Genomic DNA, 19,313 nt, shown 5'->3' with positions numbered 1-19,313 from the left:
CAGTTTACTTATGGTTTAACCCTCCTAATCGACTATCCTTGTTGAAGTAATAGTTCTGCCATATGAAAAAAGTCAACAATAACTAATTGCATGCCATTGATTGTCCTCTAAGAAGTGATTACTGAAAAAGTACATTTGATGTGTTCACTTCAGGTCTTCAAATTTTTTTTTTTCAGGTCTTGGCTTTTTTGGAACACAAAAATCTTACGACTGCTCCCTAAAGCTGGTAATAGCTTCTGAGAAGGAATTGTCCTTAACTATTTTAGGAACTATTATCTTCTGTATATCCTCAACAACCAAAAAGATGTGAACTCTGCTGTTTTGTAATCTGTTGCAAAGGAAAAAAAAAGTAACAGCTCTTAACATTGATTTTTCAAACATAAAACCTTTTCAATTCACTCATTTCTCACTTTCTCTGTGAAGTTTTTTGGTTTGTTTTGTTTTGTTTCCTTTTGGATTTTTCACTTGAAAGAGAGAGAGAGAGAGAGAGAGAGAGAGAGATCTTCCCTCTGCTGGTTTACTCCAATTATGGTTGCAACAGCCATGGCCAAGTTGGGAGCCAAGAATCATATCTGGATCTCACCCTTAGGTGTAGCAGCCCAGACACTTGAGCCATCTTCTGCTGCTTTTTCCAGACTAGTAGCAGGGAGCTGGATCGGAAGCAGAGCAGCTGGGGTATGAACCAGACCCCATATGAGATGCTGGCCTAGCAGGTGCTACAATGCTGGCCGCTCCATCAAGTTCTTATATGCACTCCCCTCCTGTAGCCAATTTACCCTTTGAAAACTTTTGCTTTAGTCTTTGTGTTCCTGTTGGCTTCAGTCTGGGTTTTTTTTTCTCCCTCTTTTTAATAGCATGAATAAATCACAAGTAGTAATTTCCCCATTTCCACTTTTAAAGCACTATAATAATGCTTAATTAGCATTCTTTTAGACAAGTGTGCAGGTCAAAGAGGATCAGTCTTTCATAACAAGTAGGGTTTTGGTGAGTCAAAGGCACATTAGTGCCTGTCCATCTCCAGTGACCTTCCAACCACACAAATTCCTTGCTGAATGTTTCTTAAGGCAGAATGACAGAAAAGAAAGACCAAGAAAGAGCCTGATTCACTTCCCAAAGGCTGCAATGGCCAGGGTTGACCAAGCCAAAGCCAAGAGTCTAGAACTCTATTCAGGGCTTCTGGGTAAGAGGATGAGACCACAAATGTTTGAGCCATGATGACTACATCTAAGAGCTGCATTAACAGATTCTCCAGTTGGGAGTGGCACCAGAACTTGAACCCAGGGACTCCAATATAGGATGTGGGCATCATCGCATGCATCAGCCTAACTGCTATACTGAGCATCCTCCCCCTCTCCTTCCCTCCTTCCCCCATTCACACAGACTCTAAAGCTTGAGAATTCTGTTCTTATATCAATCTAGCCAAAGAAAAACTCACCTTATATCTCATGATACTGCACTCGGTTTTAGAGGTATTTTTAATCAAAAGACAAATGTGGGAGCCAGCAATGTGGCATAGCAAGTTAAGCTGCCACCTGCAATGGCAACATCCAGCATGTGTGCTGGTTTGAGTCCTGGCTCCTCCACTTCTGATTCAGCTTCCTGCTAATGCACCTGGAAACGCAGTGGATGACGGCCCAAGCGCTTGGACCCTTACATCCACATGGAAGACCTGGAAGAAACTCCAGGCTCCTGGCACAGTCCCAGCTGTTGCTGCCATTTGGAGAGTGAGCCAGTGGATGCAAGACTCTCTCTCCATCTGTCTCTCTGCCTTTTTAATAGATAAAGCATTCTAAAAACAAAATAAATAAAATTATATAAAATATAACACTAATTTGTAATGCAGAAAAATTAGAAAGTACAGATGAACAAAATATGAAACATAGTTTTTCTTTCAGAAATGAGATTATGGGGCCAGCACTGTGGTGCAGTAGGTTAAGACACTGCCTACAGCACAGGCATGCCTTACGGACAATGATTCTAGCCCCAGTTGCTCCACTTCCCATCCAGCTCCCTACTAATGAGCCTAGGAGAGCAGCAGAGGATGGCCCAAGTCCCTGCCACTCACAGAGTTCCAGGCTCCTGCCTTCAGTCTGACCCAGCCCGAGCCATTGCAGACATTGGGAAGTGAATCAGTGAATAGAAGTTCTCTCTCTCTTTCTCTCATAAACTTTGCCTTTCAAGTAAACAATAAACAAATATAGAAAATTAATTAGGGGGCCTTCATTACAACTCAGTTGGTTAATCCTCCACATATAAGCCCTGGAATAATATATGGATGCCAGTTTGAATCCCAGCTGCTCCACCTCCCATTCAGTTCCCTGCTTGTGGCCTGGGAAAGCATCAGAGGATGATCCAAAACCTTGGCACCCTGCACGTGAAAGGAAGACCTGGAAGAAGCCCCTGGATCCTGGCTACCATTTGGGGAGTGTTGTTTAGTAAGTGCAGTTTCTCTCTGGTATGCTGAAAGCATTTGGGGAATAATGATGGTGGCCACAAGCACTGTAAATATAGTTAGTGCCACTGAATTCTATGTTGCACATGGTTATAATACATTTTAATGTGTTGTTCACATTTTTACTCCAATTTTCCCAAAACAATCAGTATTTGCTAGAGGTTTACAGAGAGGGAGAAAGGGAGGATAGATAGAACATGGGCAATGAAATTTTATTTTAGGACAATAAAATTATTCTGTGCTAATCTGTAATAGTAGATGTATAACACACATTGGTCAAAACTCATGTAATCTGAGCCCAGCACGATCGCGTAGCAGTTTAAGTCCTCGCCTTGAACACGTCAGGATCCCATATGGGCGCTGTTTCTGACCCCTGGTTCTGGTCCCGCTTCCCATCTAGCTCCCTACTTGTGGCCTGGGAAAGCAGTCGAGGATGGCCCAAAGCTTGGGACCCTGCACCTGCGTGGGAGACCTGGAGGAACTCCTGGCTCCTGGCTTCGGATTGACTCAGCTCCAGCTGTTGTAGCCGCTTAGGGAGTGAACCATCGGATGGAGGATCTTCTTCTCTGTCTCTCCTCCTCTCTGTGTATCTGCCTTTTCAGTGGAGATAAATAAATCTTAAAAAAAAAAAAAACTCATATAATGCATGAAAAGAGGACCTCGATAGAAACAGTGTGCCTTGGCTAATAATAATGGGTCAGTATTGGCTCCTCAAGCGTGGCAAAGGTATCACATCAATGCAAGACATTATTAAGGGAAACTATGTATGTGTGTCACCCAGGCACAGGAAGAGGGTATATGGGAACTCTGTGGTTCACTACATTTTTCTGCAAACATAAAACACTCTAAAAAGCAAAATTTAAAGAACATTATAATATGGATTCTTTTTAATTTGCATTCTTTTCACTGCTTGTTCATCCTTTAACTTCTTTCCAGGAATTCTGCCTGAATAGGCAAAGGCAAATACCAGGCGATGGTAGGGAGGTCTGCTAAAAGAAATGAGAGGCCTGTGTGATGGGTTATCAGGCTAATCCTCCACCTGCAGTGTTGGCATACCATATGGGTGCCGGTTTGTGTACTGGCTGCTTCACTTCTGATTCAGCTCTCTGCTTATGACTTGGAAAAGCAGCAGAGGATGGCTCAAGTCCTTGGACCCCTGCACCATGTAGGAGACACAGAGAAAGCTTCTGGCTCCTGCCTTCAGATCAGCTCAGCTCTGGCCGTTGTGGCTGTTTGAGGAGGGAAACAGTGCAGTGGATGGAAGATTCTCTCATTCTCTCTCCTCTCCTCCTCCTCCTCCTTGTCTTGTTCTTCTTCTTCCTTCTCTCTCTCTTCTCTCTGTAAATCTGCATTCCAAATTTTAAAAATAAAGAAGTACATCTTTATTTTAAAAAAAAAAAGTAGACATGAGACTATGAGAGCCAGAAGGAAATTTCGGGGCAAGGGGTGTTGAACTCCCAGACCCACGGAGGAGGGGGACCAGAAGCAGCTTTGTGTGGGACTAGGTGTCTGAACTGCTCTCCAGCAGGCTGCGGTTTAGACCTGAGGAGTTTCTGCTCTTGCTCAGAGAGTAGCAGCCCCCTGCTGGCATGAGGCTGGCATGGCATGGCTGACCAAACCATGGTTAGGTCTGGCTTGTTCACTCACCCCTTGCTCTCAGCATGTAGCATGACCTCCTGGCCAGGGTGCAGTAAGCAGGGACAGAGGTTAAACAATCATGAAGGTCAGTTGCCTGGAATCACCTCTGGGGTAGAGAGGAGCCTGTGGGGGGCCATGAGAAGGACCCACTCCACCCCAAACCAGGATGTGTGCACACTAACCCTGGCTTCCCACCTGATGCCACTCTCACACATCTGAGTCAGTTCCTTTTTTCATTCTGGGCCCCTCTAGGTCCCTGGCTCTGTGGCTCTCTGCCCAGCTCCTGCCAGGCAGAGAGGATGTGTTTGTCCCAAGACCTCGCTTGATCTTTGGGGTGCTTTAGGAAAACACCTGGGGAGTCCTGGCTCAGCAAGCCTGGTCTTTGTGCCCCACTGTCCTCAAGGCCCCATTAGGGCTAGGCCCCCATCCTTTAGACACAGAATCAGCCTTCGGAGGAGAGACACAGCCTTGCTTCTTTCCATCCTGGTTCCTTATCATAGCAGTGGACACATTGTACTAAATGCCAGGATCCTATTGGGGCAAGTGAGTCTTGGCATGACTTCCTGGTCTGATAGGTTGGCTAGTGATCCTGGATTGCCTTAGGAACCAGAGGCAACTCACAGTTCTCCTAGCGCATCATGTAGACACCACAACACTTCCTTCCCTACTCCAGCTCCTGAATGCTTTGTGGTAGGTCAGCTGGGGGATGCAGAGGTGCAACTTTATAAGGCATTGTGTGGCTAAAACAGAGCTCCATCCTGTGTCCAGGGAAGCCTCTGTTTCTTTTTCCCAGTTTTCTCCTCCCACCCCTAAAGACACCCTGGTCCCTGGCTGAGTACTGGGACATCATTCCTGCCCTGTTTCTCTCTCCCCAGCTCTGTAGTCATGCTTTGGTCCCATGCATTTTATTTGCATTTTATATAAAAGGTAAAGGCAGGACAAAATAGGGTAGAGGGAATCTTCCATCCATGGATTTACCCTCCAAACACCTGCCACAGCTGAAGTTAAGCCAGGCCAACGCCAAGAGCCAGAAACTCCATCTCTGTCTCCTAGGTATGTGGCAGGGCTACTTGAGCCACCACCTACTGCCTTTCAGGACTCGCCTTTAGAGAGAAGATAGAATCAAGACTCCAACTCAGGTATTCTGATAAAAGATGCGGGCATCCTAAGCATCATATGGTCTATGACCACATGGCAACATGATCTAAAGATCATCCTCTCCAGCTGAGCTGCTTCCATGTTCCAAGAGCACCCCTCTCTCTCTCTCTCTCTCTCTCTCTCTCTCTCTCTCTCTCTCTCTCTCTCTCTCTCTCTCTCTCACACACACACACACACACACTCAACCACTGCAACAGCCTTGCCATGCCCACCTGAGCTTCTATTTGAGCACAGCTCCTTAGGCATGATAGAAGCTCTCATGAAAGCTCTCAGAATGGCTCCTCACCTCCAGCTTTCCACTGCTCACTCTCTATTCACTTTTCTCCCGCACATTGCACATTGTTCCAGAAGTTCTTCCCCTGATGTCTTATGTTGTCAATTTGTCTACTTTAAATTTTTTTAAAATATTGTTTATATAGTTGAAGGGGATGTGTATCCATTTGGGCCTCCGGTTAGGGCGGGTCGGGTCAAACATGGAGGAAGGTGGGTGGGACACACGTTTCAGACTTTATTTTTCTCTTCCTGTGTCTGCAGGGGAGGAGGGAGAGAGGGCCACTCCTTGTTGTCAAACTACATCAGCACCAGGAAATGAGGATTGGTCCTTTGTCAATGCCCTAAAGTCCTAGACATGGGAAGAGTGTTCTGAGGGAGTTACTTGAATGGTTTCATTGTCAGTTTCATAGTTCCAGGATTGAGAAAATCCTTCCACTGTCTACTGATTGACGAAGTCCACTGCATCCACAGACGCAGGAACCTGCTGAAAGCCTGGCCAGTCCTGATGCATGCACACCACAATCAAACCACACAGGCTTTGATTTTGTTTTCTCCTGTGGCCAAGATCTGAGTCCAGTGGTCCAGTTGGAGAGCCCCCCAAGAAACCTCACCTGGGGTGACCAGACTCCACAGCCACTGCAGAGTCAGCTTTCAGTCTGTCACCTGCAGAAGCCAGCTCACACATTGGTGGACACCGTTTGGTCAGTTCTGCCTCAGTCCCATATCTCACACGAACTGCTCAGCCTAGCCAGCCTGTCACATACCCTGTCCTCACACACACCAGTGGCTACTGCAACCTAGTCAGGGTAACCCCAATAATCCGCTTCAGGCTTACACCCAGCCCTGGGTTTTGCACATGTCAGTCTCTGTTAACTTTCTAGCTTAGTCCAGCCTACATCCTATCCAGCTCTTGTGCACACCCATGGGTCCTGCACTTAGCTCAGTCAGACCTGCCCCCAAACCCAGCCCTCACATATGCCAACAGGTGCTGCCACCTTGTTCACCCTGACCCACCCCATCCCTATTCTTGTGCTCACCAGTGATAGGTACAGCCTAGCAGGGGAGTGCCCACAGTTCGCCTGCCAGGCGTGTTCCCAGCCCTGGATGTTGTGCCTACCAGGGGATATTGTGGCCCAGCCTGACATAACTTGCAGCTAGTTCTGGCACTTGCCAGCTAATGCTACAGCCTAGCTCAGCTAGCCTTCACCCATTCTGATTCTTACCAGTAGGTGCTATAGCCTAGTCCAGCCTGGCCTACCCACAGCCCTCTTGTGAACTGTCAGGTGTTGCAGTTCTCAAGGCCTAGCCTGCACCATGTCATGGCTCTCATGCCAGTGTGTGCTATGGACTGACCCTCCCCAGCTCACCCCCAGATCCAGCTGACACATTTCAGTGGGTCCTGGAACCCAACCTAGCCTAACCTGCTCCCAGTCACAGCTCTCCTGTTCACCAATAGGAACTGTGCCTAGCAGGAGAGTTCCCCAAGTTCCCCTATCAGGCCCACCCCCAGCCCAGAACTCACATGTGCCACTGGCTATTGATGCCCAGACTGACATGGCATAGCACTCATTAGTGGGTATTATGGCCTAGCCCAACTGGCCCACACCCATTCTGGCTCTCACCAATGGGTGATACAACCTAGCCCTACCTCACCCAACTCCAGACCCAGCTCTTGTGTGACTTGGTGGGTGCATGGTCTAGCATGGCCTCTCTCACACTCATTCTTACTCTTGTGAGCACCAGTGAGTGCTGGAACCCAGCCCAGCTTGGCCCACCCAAAACCTGGCCCACATATATGCTGCTAGGTGCTGGAGACTTGCCCATCCTGGTCTGCCCACAGCCCCAGTTTTCACACTTCCCGGTGGGAAATTCAGCCTGCTGAAATTCTCAGAGTTCCCTAACCAGGTCCATCCCCAGCCATGGGTCTTGTATATGCTGGCAGGTGCTTCGACCCTGCCTCGCAAGGTCACGCACAGTCTCAACTCTCATTGGTAGGTGTTGCAGCCCAGCCAGCCAGACATGGCCTACACCCTGTTCTGGCTTTGTCCATGTCAATGAGTGTCAAGGCCTAGCCCAGCCAGGCCTGTCCCCAGACCCAGCACACACAAATACTGATGAGTGCTGCAACCTTGCCTGACCTTGCCCACCCCCTTGTCCTGGCTCCCAGGCACTCCAGAGGAAGCTGCAGACTAATAGGGGAGTTCCCTAATTCCCTACCAGGACTGCTCCCAGCCCTGGTTGTCATGTGTGCCAGTGGGAGCAACAGCCCTGCTTGGCCTGGTCTGCTCTCGGTCCCAGCCCTTGCATTTGCCTGTAGGTGCTGCATTCCGGCCCCATCCAGTTATTCCCCAGACCCAAGTCCCATGAGTGTCAGGTGGATTCTTGTCAGAAAAGTTGCGTGGTCCAGCCTGGCTCAGTCCATAACTGCCTGCAGCTTTCCACGCAAACCAATGAGTGCTACTATAGTCCCACAGAGGCAAGCCTAAAATTTCTCTACAAAATCTGTCCCCCAGGTCCAGTTCTCTTGCATTCTGGTAGGTGCTATGGCTCAGCCTGATGTGGCCTAACCCCTGCTCTGACACTCACAGGTAAGTACTGCAGACTAGCCCAGCCAAGCATGCTCCCAAGTCCCATCATCTGTGAGTGACACTGGGCCCAACCACGTCTCCCATATGGGTTGGTGCCTTGTCCTGATTCATGCCCACTTATTTTCCCCCTTTGAACCACTCCATCTCAGTTCTCTTGCCTACCTGTGAGTCCAGTGGCCCTGTCCATGGGAGACCCCAGAAATCATCCCTTCCCAGTCAAACATGCCCTTTCAAATGGGCCCAGCTCCAGCCATTATGGTCATTTGGGGAGTGAACCAGAAGATGGAAGATTCTCTCTCTTTCTCTACCTTTCAACTAAAATATATCTTTTAAAGCTTTTTGAAAAGAGAAAATGCGGGCCTGGCATGGTAGCGCAGGGGTTAAAGTCTTTGCCTTGCACATGCTGTGATCCCATACAGGCACCAGTTCTAATTCCTGGCAGCCCCGCTTCTCATCCAGCTCCCTGCTTATGGTCTGGGAAAGTAGCTGAGCACAGCCCAAAGCTTTGGGATCCTGCATTCACATGGGAGACCCAGAAGATGCTTCTGGCTCATGGCTTTCAATTGGCACAGTTCTGGCCATTGCAGTCACTTGGGGAGTGAATCATCAGATGGAAGATCTTCCTCTCTGTCTCCTGTCTGTATATCTGACTTTCTAATAAAAATAAAAAGTAAATCTTAAAAAAAAAGAGACAGAGAAAATGCTATAGTACCTTGGGACCATTTATAAGTAAGTTTTTAAAAAATCCATAGAAAGTTTATATTAATGAAAAATTATACATGGATTTAAAATATTTTTATACCAGGACCAGTACAACAGCCTAGTGACTAAAGTCTTCGCCTTGCATGCCCCAGGATCCCATATGGCACCGGTTCGTGTCCCAGTTGCTCCACTTCTCATCCAGCTCCATGCTTGTGGCCTGGGAAAGCAGTCGAGGATGGCCCAAAGCCTTGGGACCCTGCACCTGCATGGGAGACCAGGAGGAAACTCCTGGCTCCTGACTTTGGATCGGCTCAGCTCTGGCCATTGTGGCCGCTTGGGGAGTGAATCATCGGACAGAGGATCTTTCTCTCTGTCTTTCCTCCTCTCTGTGTATCTGACATTCCAATAAAAATAAAAATTTTTATACCAAAACAAACTTATCTTTTACTTTAAAAAATTAGCCCTCTTGACTATATATATATAGTCCATATATATGTGTGTGTGTTCCATATATATATGCTCCATTAACATCCAATAGGTTATCTGTCATCTTTAAGAATATCCTTTCTGTATTTCTCTCCCCCTTTTCTGCAGGTCTGGGAAACAAAAGTCCTTGCAGGAGTTGATTTCACTTGAAAGTTCCAATTTCTCTTCTGAATCCACACTAGCCAATGTTATCCCTTACCTGAGACTTTTATTTTGCTAAATGTGAAGATGAATTCCTAGTCCTCATCTACTTCACTGGCATCTTTCCATTCAGTTGATCATTTTTCTCCTTAAATACTTTCCTCTCTTGGCTTCCAGTATACCACTCTCTTTCTTAGACTTTGCAGGCTGCTGCTTCTATGCCTCTTGCACTTATTGAGTCCTCATTTTCTCCTTGACTTCTTAACAATTGAGCATCAGAGGTCAGTCCTTGGATCTTTCATAACACTCATTCCCTTGGTGGTCATATTTAATTCCACAAATTTTTTAAGATTTATTATTTATCTTTATTGGAAAGTCAGATATACAGAGAGGAGGAGAGACAGAGACGAAGATCTTCCATCCAATGATTCGCTCCTTAAGCGGCTGCAACGGCTGGTGCTGAGCCAATCCGAAGCCAGGAGCCAGGAGCTTCTTCCAGGTCTCCCACGCGGGTGCAGGGTCCCAAGGCTTTACGCCGTGCTCAACTGCTTTCCCAGGCCACAAGCAGGGAGCTGGATGGGAAGTGGGACTGCCAGGATTAGAACCGATGCCCATATGGGATCCTGGAGCATTCAAGGCGAGGACTTTAACTGCTACGCTATTGTGACAGGCCCTAATCTCATAATTTTATGGCAAGCTGTATACATGTATATATAATTTTGTAGAAAGCTTTCTTTATCTAGCTATCTGCCTGCCTGCAGCCCAAATCCTACCTTGAACTCCAAGCTTATATGCCCAAATTCTTTCAAGATACACTTCAGGGGGCAGTGCAATGATTCAGTTGGTTAATCCTCTAGCCTCTCCATTCCATATAGGCAATATTGTGTTCTGGCTGCTCCACTCTCATCCGGCTCCCTGCTTGTGGCCTGGGAAAGCAACAGAGGATGGCCCAAGTTTTGGGACCCTGCACCCACATGGGAGACACAGAAGAAGTTCTTGACTTCAGATTGGCTCAGCTGTGGTCATTGTGGCCATTTAGAGAGTGAACCAGCAGGTGGAAGATATTTCTGTCTCTCCTTCTCTCTGTATATCCACCAATTTAAAAAAAAATGATACTTTTTTAAAAAAATGATACATTTTTTTAAAAATGATACATGTTTAAATGTACAGTATTCATTTCAGGTTACACAAAAATTTTCCTGATTCCCTACACTCTACCACCACACAATATCACCCATCAAAGCTACATTAGTGTCGATATTTTCGCTAATAATGACAACTTCATCTTGCCAGTTGTTCAGTCCAAAATCATTGGTGTTACGCTTGATTATTTTTCCAATTACTCACATCCAATCTGTCTATAAATCCTGTTGTCTTTGCCTTCAAAACAAATACAGCATTAAATACTTTTGACATTATCTGTTACTGCTGTTACCAGAGTAACTTTGTCATTAATCTGACTTACCCACATCCAAACTCGTAACACTCTCACTAGCACCGCAGCCAAAGCAATCTGTCAGATCTGTGCAGACTCGAATCACTCCCCCTTTACTCTCTCATCTCCCTTCAATCCTTGTGCATGGATTAATTTCTTAGAAGTGTTCAAAACTCCCTATTAAAACTGGACTCCACTGAGGTCTTTCCTAATCCTCTTAGCCTTTTGTTTTTTAATATAAATATAGGCTATACTTGGACTGTGACTGTCTCCTTCCTTCGCACATTTCTGAAGTGAGCTCCCTGGGAACATTTTCCTCCCATTTTGTTGACTGCTGCATTTCCAGTGGCTGGCACATTAACAGGCTCTCAGCATCTGATGAAAGAACAGGAAGTGAGTATCATTCACTCTCCAGTTTGAAACTCTCACTCTGATCCCTTGAACATTTGATTATACTTGTTTAATTATACAGAAGCTTCTCCAGGGAGTCCTTGTTCCCTGGTATGCCCTGCTATTGGGTTGACACTCCGCCTTTGCATGTGTTGTACGACCGGTCTGGGGACGCCTCCCTCCATGCCACCGCCTGCCTGCCTCACTCCTACTCATGCTCTGAAACTCAGCCTGCACATCATCTCAGGAACCATTCCATGAACACCTGCTGCAGTGACACAAAGTGCCCTCTTGTATAGTGTCACCTATTTCCCCTGCCCAGCTCCATCACTACTGTTTCCAGAGACTTCTTATTCCCGGTGTCTACTCAGAAAGAGCTCCCTGAGAAGAAGGCCTGTGTGTTGCTCACTGTTGTCTCCCTGTCTGGTTTAGTGCCTAGCACAGTAATCAAAGATGTGATTTGTTGAACGCAACACTCGGCTCAAAATACTTTCTATTGTGATCCTTTTGGCAACTTCCTTTTCAGTTGACTTTCATTCTAGGAGATCTTCACTCCACACAGCTGGGAGGCAGTAGAGGGGAGCAGGGGGTTGGAATCGACGAGGAAACTAGAGCAGGTTTCCAACTGGGCTTCCCTTCAAAATCTACAGCATCAAGGAAAAGGCGGGGAGAGTCTATCAATTGATATCTGTTATTATCTACCATGTTTTTGGATAAACAGAAAAGTACCTCCTCAAATTGGGAGCCCTCTGGTATTCTAAAAACTTTTCCTCCATGCAATGGGCCTATGTAGAGGTCTTCAATGAATTTTTGTGTGTAGAAAAAAAATGCACCAAATTCCTACTCACTGCTTCTTAATGATCATCATCATAGCCACATTGCTGTTGTGCACCCAAGCACATCACAGAAAACCATGATAGCATTCAAGTCTGACCTGGACCTTCAGTATACTTTAGACAGCCTTTCTTTGCTCAAGCCATTAGTCTGCAGTCCAGGGTGAGGCTGCTGACCCACCAGAAAGGAAAAGTATGTTGAAACTGCTCTTCCATCCTGTACCATTTAGACTATTTAGAAAAGAAAGACACACACACACACAGCTGCCTGCTTACAGTAGAGAGTATATTTGGAGAATGCCCCGCCTCACCTGCATGTGAGCAGAAATGGGGATGACAGCCTTTTGCTGGGGGATACAAAGGCGTGTGAACCTACAAGCTCATTCTACTTAGAACAAGAAGTCTCCTTATGTAAACCAGGGTCTTGTGCTGAGTGAGAGTGGAGGCCTGGGAAAGATTTCCTGACAGGTTGGCACACATCAGTTGGGGACAGATTTTGGAGCATCATTGGGAATGATACAGGTGACAGGATGGACAGATCTTAAAGGAAAGTTACTGAAGCTGATTTTGTGGGCAGCTGGGGCATCAGGTCTCAGCCCCTCCTTCTTAGCATGGGGATGCTGGCTCTCACGGCACACTGTTGTCTTCTCCAAGTTAGATCCCTTCAGAAGCTTTTTAGTGAAGACAGGACTCTTCTCCACCCTTTTGGTCTTGGTTTTGGTTGTCTCAATCTTAAAAGGGGAAGTGGGTTCCTCGTGCTTGTGCCCTTTGACTTCAGGGTTAATCCAGTGTGAAAAGAGAGTCATCTTGTTTTCCAAGTCAACTTCTGGAGCTTCTGGAAGGGTTGGAGCTCTGGTGAGTAAGGACTGCCTAAAATGACCACACTCTGCACCTCTCTAAGCCCTGGGAAGTATGGCCTTGCTGCCAATTTTGACCCCACCAAGCCCCACCCAGTATGACTTAGCTCTGTTGCATGTACTCTTGCATGTTGGGATCTAAAAATGTGGCCCCTTCGAGGACTAGACTGGGAATAGTTGGTTCAGGATACTGGCCTTGTAAGGTCTGGCTCCTTAAGACATAGGTGCCTTGGGTCTGGTATTCTTAGGAATCTTTTGGTTGATAGTGTTTGGCCTAGTCAAAGGGACTTGCAGATCATTTTTAACTGATCGTTTTTTATCCCAAGGAATCCACCAGAATGCTGAGGACTCAAGGTGAGGGAAAAACTGGTGAAGGTATTAGCATGGAAGAGCAAGCTGAGAGGATAACAGTTACTGCCTATTCACTCAGAGCACGATCTTGGCCAAACTAAAGAGCTACCTGAGAAAGTTCCCAGAGGTATACCTTTGGCAAGTCAGAAGTTCTGGGGTTCTACTTCGAAGTGTTCCTATTGCCTCTGAGCTTCAACAGAATGGCTATTCTGTCTAGTGAGTAGGCTACCAGGCCTAAGCCAAGAGGTTTGGGGATTCTGCTCAGTCTGGCCTTGAGCTGAACACAAAGTACCAGGGCCTCTGCCATGTCCCCACTTAGTTGTGAAATCTCAGGAGAGTAGAAACAGAGCACCTGGGTGTTCCTGCACCATCTTCAGTTCTTTGCAAGCTACCTATTCTGAACCTGGGGCACAGGAGATGGTTAATGGGATGGGAAGTTCCTCCAGCAAAGTTTACCCTCAGCTGTTTGGACTCCTACATGACCCCCAGATGGGTATTATTTGCAGTGGGCAGAGTTTGTGCTCTGGATGCCTCTGCCTTTATAGATACTTGCAAAACAGATCTCTAGGAACTTATTTTTCCGCAAGAAATTCAGTCTGGCCAAGAGGGGTGTGTTGTATGATTAGGGACTGTCAGGATCAGATTCTCCACAGGCTCTGTCTCCATTCACCCCAGTCTGGATCCCTTGTATCCCACCAGAAAGGAAAGATTTGCAAATCTTTGGAAATTTGGAAAACAAGCAAATCTCTCATGGGCCTCTTGAGTGTATAACCCCGGGCTTTGTCATGGTGGTTCACCTGCAACTGAGTCAAAGGTTGTAATGTGCCCATGTCATCTCTGTGCTTACAGATTGCTTAGTGGTTTCCAGGTCCATGATTCTAGAAAAAGCCACATAACAGAGAGCAAGCAGCACTGACTGCAAGAGTCAAACATGTATCTAATTTCTCAAGTGTTCTGGGGCAAGGCCCAGGCATCTCAGGGTTACCAGTAACAGCATATGGCAAGGCCTGCCACTGCTAATCAAGGAACATCAGTATTCAGGATGTCACTTCTAACGTGTCGAAGAGCTAAAGGCTGTCTCCAGGTTCCCAGAGGACAAAGTAACTAAGTCGCTGCCAGGGCCCCTGGAATTCTGCCAGCTCAGTGATTTGCAACCCTGGCAATTATAGGTGTGGGCAGAACCCTGGCCTGAGCAAACAACTGTGAGCTGGCCCTGCTGCCCCAGTGAGTTAGTCAGGTCTCTATCAACACTGACCTCTGGCTGTGAGAGTGAGGAAGATTGACACCAGCCAGGCTTTGCTGCCCTAGGGCAGAAGAAGCAAAATAACAGGATAGACCATTAGATCTCTGGGAGGCAGGCCCCAACAATGGTAAATCATCCTGCCATTCCAACCACTTCTGGAAGAGGAACCTCGGCAGTTCCTGGACAAACTCCCTGAGGGTTCAGCCTCTTTTTTGTTAATCAGATTGGACTTCCCCAATCACAGAGGTTCCCTGGTCTAGTGGGATGGGCTGTAACATGGCTCAGGGCATACATCTGAATGGTTCTTTACAACTACCAAGATCAGTGGTCAACAGTTGATAAGCCACACTGAAGCTAAGAGCTGCCACTACAGCAGGTGCTGCACCAAAGCCTCACACGTGGCCAGCATCAAAAACTGGACATTGATATGGCCTTGTCAATGACTGAGGAAGGAAACTTAGTTATGGAACGTAGGAAGGATGGTTGAGATTGAGTGGGGAGGAATCTTAGGTAGTACAGAGATGAAGAAGAAATCATTGACATAAAAGAGCCTAGGGCTCCCTGTCATGGAGAGATCTTTAAAGACAGACCAAGGGACTCACTGTGGAAAATGGAGACAGCCTGAGTGGGCTGGCTGGCCTCCCATGAAGCCCATAAACAAGGGGATGAAAGCCCATGTTTTCAACAGGGTCCTGAGAGCTGGCATTGAGGACAAAAATAAATGATTGCTTGGTTGTTCTCCAGCTGTTGATAACATTGAGAGTGGTGTGATATGAGCTGCCATGGGCCTCCCTCATGGCTCTTGGAAGCCCTCAAGTATGGAAATGCCTTTATACCCTTGCGCTTAATGGATATCAAGGCCTTTTAGACATAGGCTCTGCATGTGAAAGAAATGCAAGGTCATAGGGGCTCTGTCTAGGTTTGGTCATGACAGGTTCAAGGACAGAAAGAGAATCTAGCTAGTATTTAAGTGCTGCTGACCTTTTTTCTCCAGAACAGTGGTGACTCTGTTCTTCCTCTCCTGCTTCTTCGCAGAGACTCCTGGTTCATCCAGACTTGAAGAAGACAGTGCCCCTGCATCCCGAGACACATCTGGAACTTGAAATCCCTTCCCATGCTTGCAGTGTTCGACACAGTGATCTTGATTGCTAACTGTCCCAGTTAATCTGGAAACTGACTTGGTTAAACACTTCTGATCCACTATCCGTGACCGTGTGGGGTCAGGTGGCATTGAACTCTGTCCAGAGTGTTCAGAATATAGATCCCGACTCTGATCAAAAGATGCACTGGAGGTAGAGACCATCTCCAGGTGAGAAGAGCCCTGTGATGGCACTGAATGAGTTGGGGGGACCTGTTTGTTCCCACACTCCAACAAATGGTGGATCTCCAGAGCCACAGCATTGCAGACTGGGCAGCAGGGATCAGCACACAGCAGCCGCCGCACACTTTGCTCCTTGGGATTCCAGCCTTGGCTGGGAATGGAAACACAACAATTGTTAGTGATGGAGTAACATCTGCCTCCTTAGAAGTGTGGGTCTGGAGAATGACATTGCCTTCCCGTACTTCTGCAAGTCCTGCGGTGCCTACCCTTGTTTGCTTGTATGGCAAGGTATGATGCATTAGATTGGGCATCTGGGGCTTTTTGGGAAAAAGGATTGGTATGACCCTCAGAGAAAACTGGGGGTTGGGAGTCACTTTTGTGCTGACCTTGTCAAGAAGCTACTCTAGGAGAAAGTAATCAGGCAGGAACGGAGGAGCCATGTGTAAATAAGCTGATGGGCCAACACCAGGAATACTGCAAGGTGGAAGCTGGATCTGTTTCAGTCTAGCCTGGTGTCCAGCACTTTCAAACTAGAGAAAGGGGACCTGTGGGAACTCTGCATTTTGGGGATTATTTAGTGTTCTTGTTAAATCTCTTAGGAATGAGTCCTGTTCTACAGAGATCTTAAAGACAGGATAAGATGGTCTCCTGTCTGAGAGTTGTCCCAGGGCCTGGCTCCCTGAAGACAGAACCACAAGAGGTAATGTCAGCAGGTTCAGGTGTGTTTCCTGTAAAGAGAATATGACAGTGAAGATCCATTCTCTTGATTGGTGGACTCTTCTCATATCTGAGCAGAGCCCCCCAAAGTATCTTTTATGAATGATGCACTAGTCAAATCTTGAATTCCAGGATTCCACTTGGGTGGCCCATCCCTCCTGAGCCATGTCAACTCCGCTGTCCTGTTAGGCTTCTCCACCAGGGAGCCAGTCCTCACTTTGTACATATCCCTCCCAGCCTCCTGCCCTTCCCGCCTCCCTGCCCTAGACCAAGCTCTCATTATAGGCCCAGCCGTGAGTTCCCAGAGATCACCTTTTCATAACAGAGATCAACTTCTGTAGCTTCTCGGCTTCTTCCTGCGAAGTTTTCTTAGCTGAGGAACCAGCAGACAGTGTTAGGTAGAATAGGAGAGGATTCAGAGACATTCTAAAGAAAACTGAAAGCTGTTAACACAAGGGGACTGAAAAAAAAATCTGTAAGTGGCATCTGTGTGTGTTTTGCGATTTACAATTTGTTATCTTTACCTAATCTATCACAACTGCACTGTGAATGAGGACAGATCAGTTATTGGTGTTATTTCTGTCATGGAAAATAAGAGATAAAGTGACTTCCACAGGATTGTAAAACTGGTGAATGACTCCAGAAAGGACTTCCATCCTACTTCCTCATTCTTTAATCTCAGAAGTAGAAAGTGGAATTTTGGAATGCTCTGACTTCCTGCCCAATTTCTGTAAGAAGTTGTCATTGGAGGGTACTGGAGCTTCCTTGAGTAGAAGCACCTGGTTACCAGAGGTTTTAGAGGGTCAAAATCCAGGGCAACCTCAACCACAGCAGAAGGGAGTTGGAAAAAAGATAAGGACTTTACCTTTCGCTTTATCTTTAGGCCTTTGCTTGATTCTTTGGTGATTCTTAAAGACAAAAACATCAGAAAGTAAAGATAGGACGCCATTTTCATGTTTAAAAACAAAACTCATAGATCATCTTCCAGGGTTTTTTTTTGTTTTGTATTCCAGCTTTTATACTCTTTTATTTTTCCTTTATCTTTTTTTTTTTTTACTTCCAACATTTCCTTTCTCATTTCTGATTCACCTTGAGACTCTTCCATACTCCCACCCGCATTCCATGAACAAGTTCATAGGGAGTTTAGAGTAATACAGGAATGAAATTGGAACTGTTTGAACAGTTTGTGATTCTAGTAGCTGTCAAGACTTCAAGCATTAAAGGCCCTAAATGGCTACCAACAAGAATAATAAAGCCAAGTTCAGAAATATATTAAAACCCGATGAGGAAACCTCCACTAGAAAACAGAAGCAAAAACAAACAAAATGTAAGGGGCACAAGTATAGAGAAGACGGGCTTGATAAAAATCTTGTTTGAGGCGTATCAATTCAATCATGTCATAGTGTATCCCTACCAGGCAACAGCTCCTGTGAGGCCCCAACCTTAATTTTTGGCGTTTCTTTTTCACTCGCCAAATGATTAATCCAATAATGAAGATGGATCCACAGGCATAGAAGGGATATCTAATATCCCACAAAATTAAAGTAGGACTCATCATGGTCTAAACCTTGCTGGCCATCCCTCGCTCAAGGCTTCCAGGGTCTTAGAACCTGAAGCATCCAGATTCTAGACCCTGTCTCCTCTGCATCACAGAAGACAGATCCAGACCACCAGACTGCATCACAAAACCCTTGTATTCTATAAGCCAGGCTTAGTATCGCAAATCCCTATATATCTTACAAAAGTGCCAGTGGTGACTCAATGTTCACATAGTTAGGGGTATCAGACTGCTCATGTGGGCTGTGGAGTCTGGGAGAGAAAGTGCCCAGGTCATGGGCATCATATACCTTTTCATCTTCTCTTGACTTCTTCCACCCGGATGGCTCCATTCTCTCCATTACTACAGTTGACTATGGCCTGTTCTCAAATCACTAAGTATTTACACATACTGAAAGCACTTGAAGAGTGCTCTGTTAGAGGAACTCCATAAACTACATCATCTCTACTGGGAAGATAACTGAAAGCACAAGGGGAAGAGGGCAGGCTTCACATGGTTGTCTTGGAGACTCATCTTTGATGTCATAGGCAGTGATGGAAGAGGCTCATGTAACACATGTCAAGGGAAGGACAAAGCTGCTGCCATGTTAAATAACAGCCTGAGCAGCGTAGGAAGAGATTGTAAAACTACCCTCCATGAGGGCACATGAATAAGGCTCACTTCTGGAACTCGGTCCAAAGCTGGATGTCTCAGATCTTACTAGCATCTAAGCTATCCATGGAGACCAGTTATTGGCAAGAATTTCTATTACAGGCTGTTTGGGTGAATGTTTGACTTGAAAGAGTGTTTTATGAAAATCTGAATTTGGGCTTCTATAGGCAGGGCAAGATTTCCCCCACCCCACTCTACCACCCGAAAAACTATGTCCACACACATTATTTACTTCATGGTCCACGGTGGCATTATAGTACACATCCAACAGCCCAGGATTTCTGAATGTCCTTGAGAAGTTCTTGTCCTGATGAATAGAAGAATAGTCTCAGGTGTAAAATCTCTGGAAGAGTCAGTTGATTCTTGCTGTAGCTTTAGTCCTCCAACAAATAGGAGGGGCAGTTACTCAGCATGTACTCTGCCCTAGATGGGACAGTCACCACTTTGGAATCCCTACTTCCCATGTCAGGGAGCCTAGGACCAAGCCCCGACTCTATTCCCAGAAAATAAGTTTTTAAA

At 46.3% G+C, this 19,313-nt stretch overlaps 1 protein-coding gene across 2 annotated transcripts; it reads right to left on the bottom strand.

The window, feature by feature from the left end:
• Positions 1-12,361: 12,361 nt before the first annotated feature.
• On the bottom strand, positions 12,362-18,632 carry SPATA31F3 (SPATA31 subfamily F member 3). Of its 2 annotated transcripts, none has more exons than XM_012925759.3 (5): positions 18,433-18,632; positions 17,451-17,493; positions 16,898-16,958; positions 15,529-16,019; positions 12,362-12,931 (listed from the first exon to the last, which is right to left on the bottom strand). In XM_012925759.3, the coding sequence occupies exons 1-5, from the start codon at positions 18,481-18,483 to the stop codon at positions 12,576-12,578; spliced, it is 1,002 nt and encodes a 333-aa protein (XP_012781213.2). In that variant the 5' UTR covers positions 18,484-18,632; the 3' UTR covers positions 12,362-12,575. The 2 variants fall into 2 exon arrangements, with proteins under 2 accessions (XP_012781213.2, XP_012781212.2); XM_012925758.3 differs by lacking the exon at positions 18,433-18,632 and adding an exon at positions 18,000-18,192.
• Between the last annotated feature and the right edge of the window lie 681 nt (positions 18,633-19,313).

The sequence above is a fragment of the Ochotona princeps genome, chromosome 14 (assembly GCF_030435755.1).
Source record: "Ochotona princeps isolate mOchPri1 chromosome 14, mOchPri1.hap1, whole genome shotgun sequence".
Lineage (NCBI taxonomy): Eukaryota > Metazoa > Chordata > Mammalia > Lagomorpha > Ochotonidae > Ochotona > Ochotona princeps.
Note: the sequence above shows the minus strand (reverse complement) of the source record. Positions and strands in the feature narration are given on the sequence as shown.

Bases quoted from the DNA above. Each gene is read 5' to 3' on its own strand.
- SPATA31F3 (XM_012925758.3), bottom strand. From the start codon at position 18,143: ATGATGAGTCCTACTTTAATTTTGTGGGATATTAGATATCCCTTCTAT. The intron at 17,494-17,999 runs GTAGGGATACAC...TTTGTCTTTAAG, and splicing joins CTCACAGGAGCTGTTGCCTG to AATCACCAAAGAATCAAGCA. The intron at 12,932-15,528 runs GTCAGCAGCACT...CAACCCTTCCAG, and splicing joins CACTGTTCTGGAGAAAAAAG to AAGCTCCAGAAGTTGACTTG.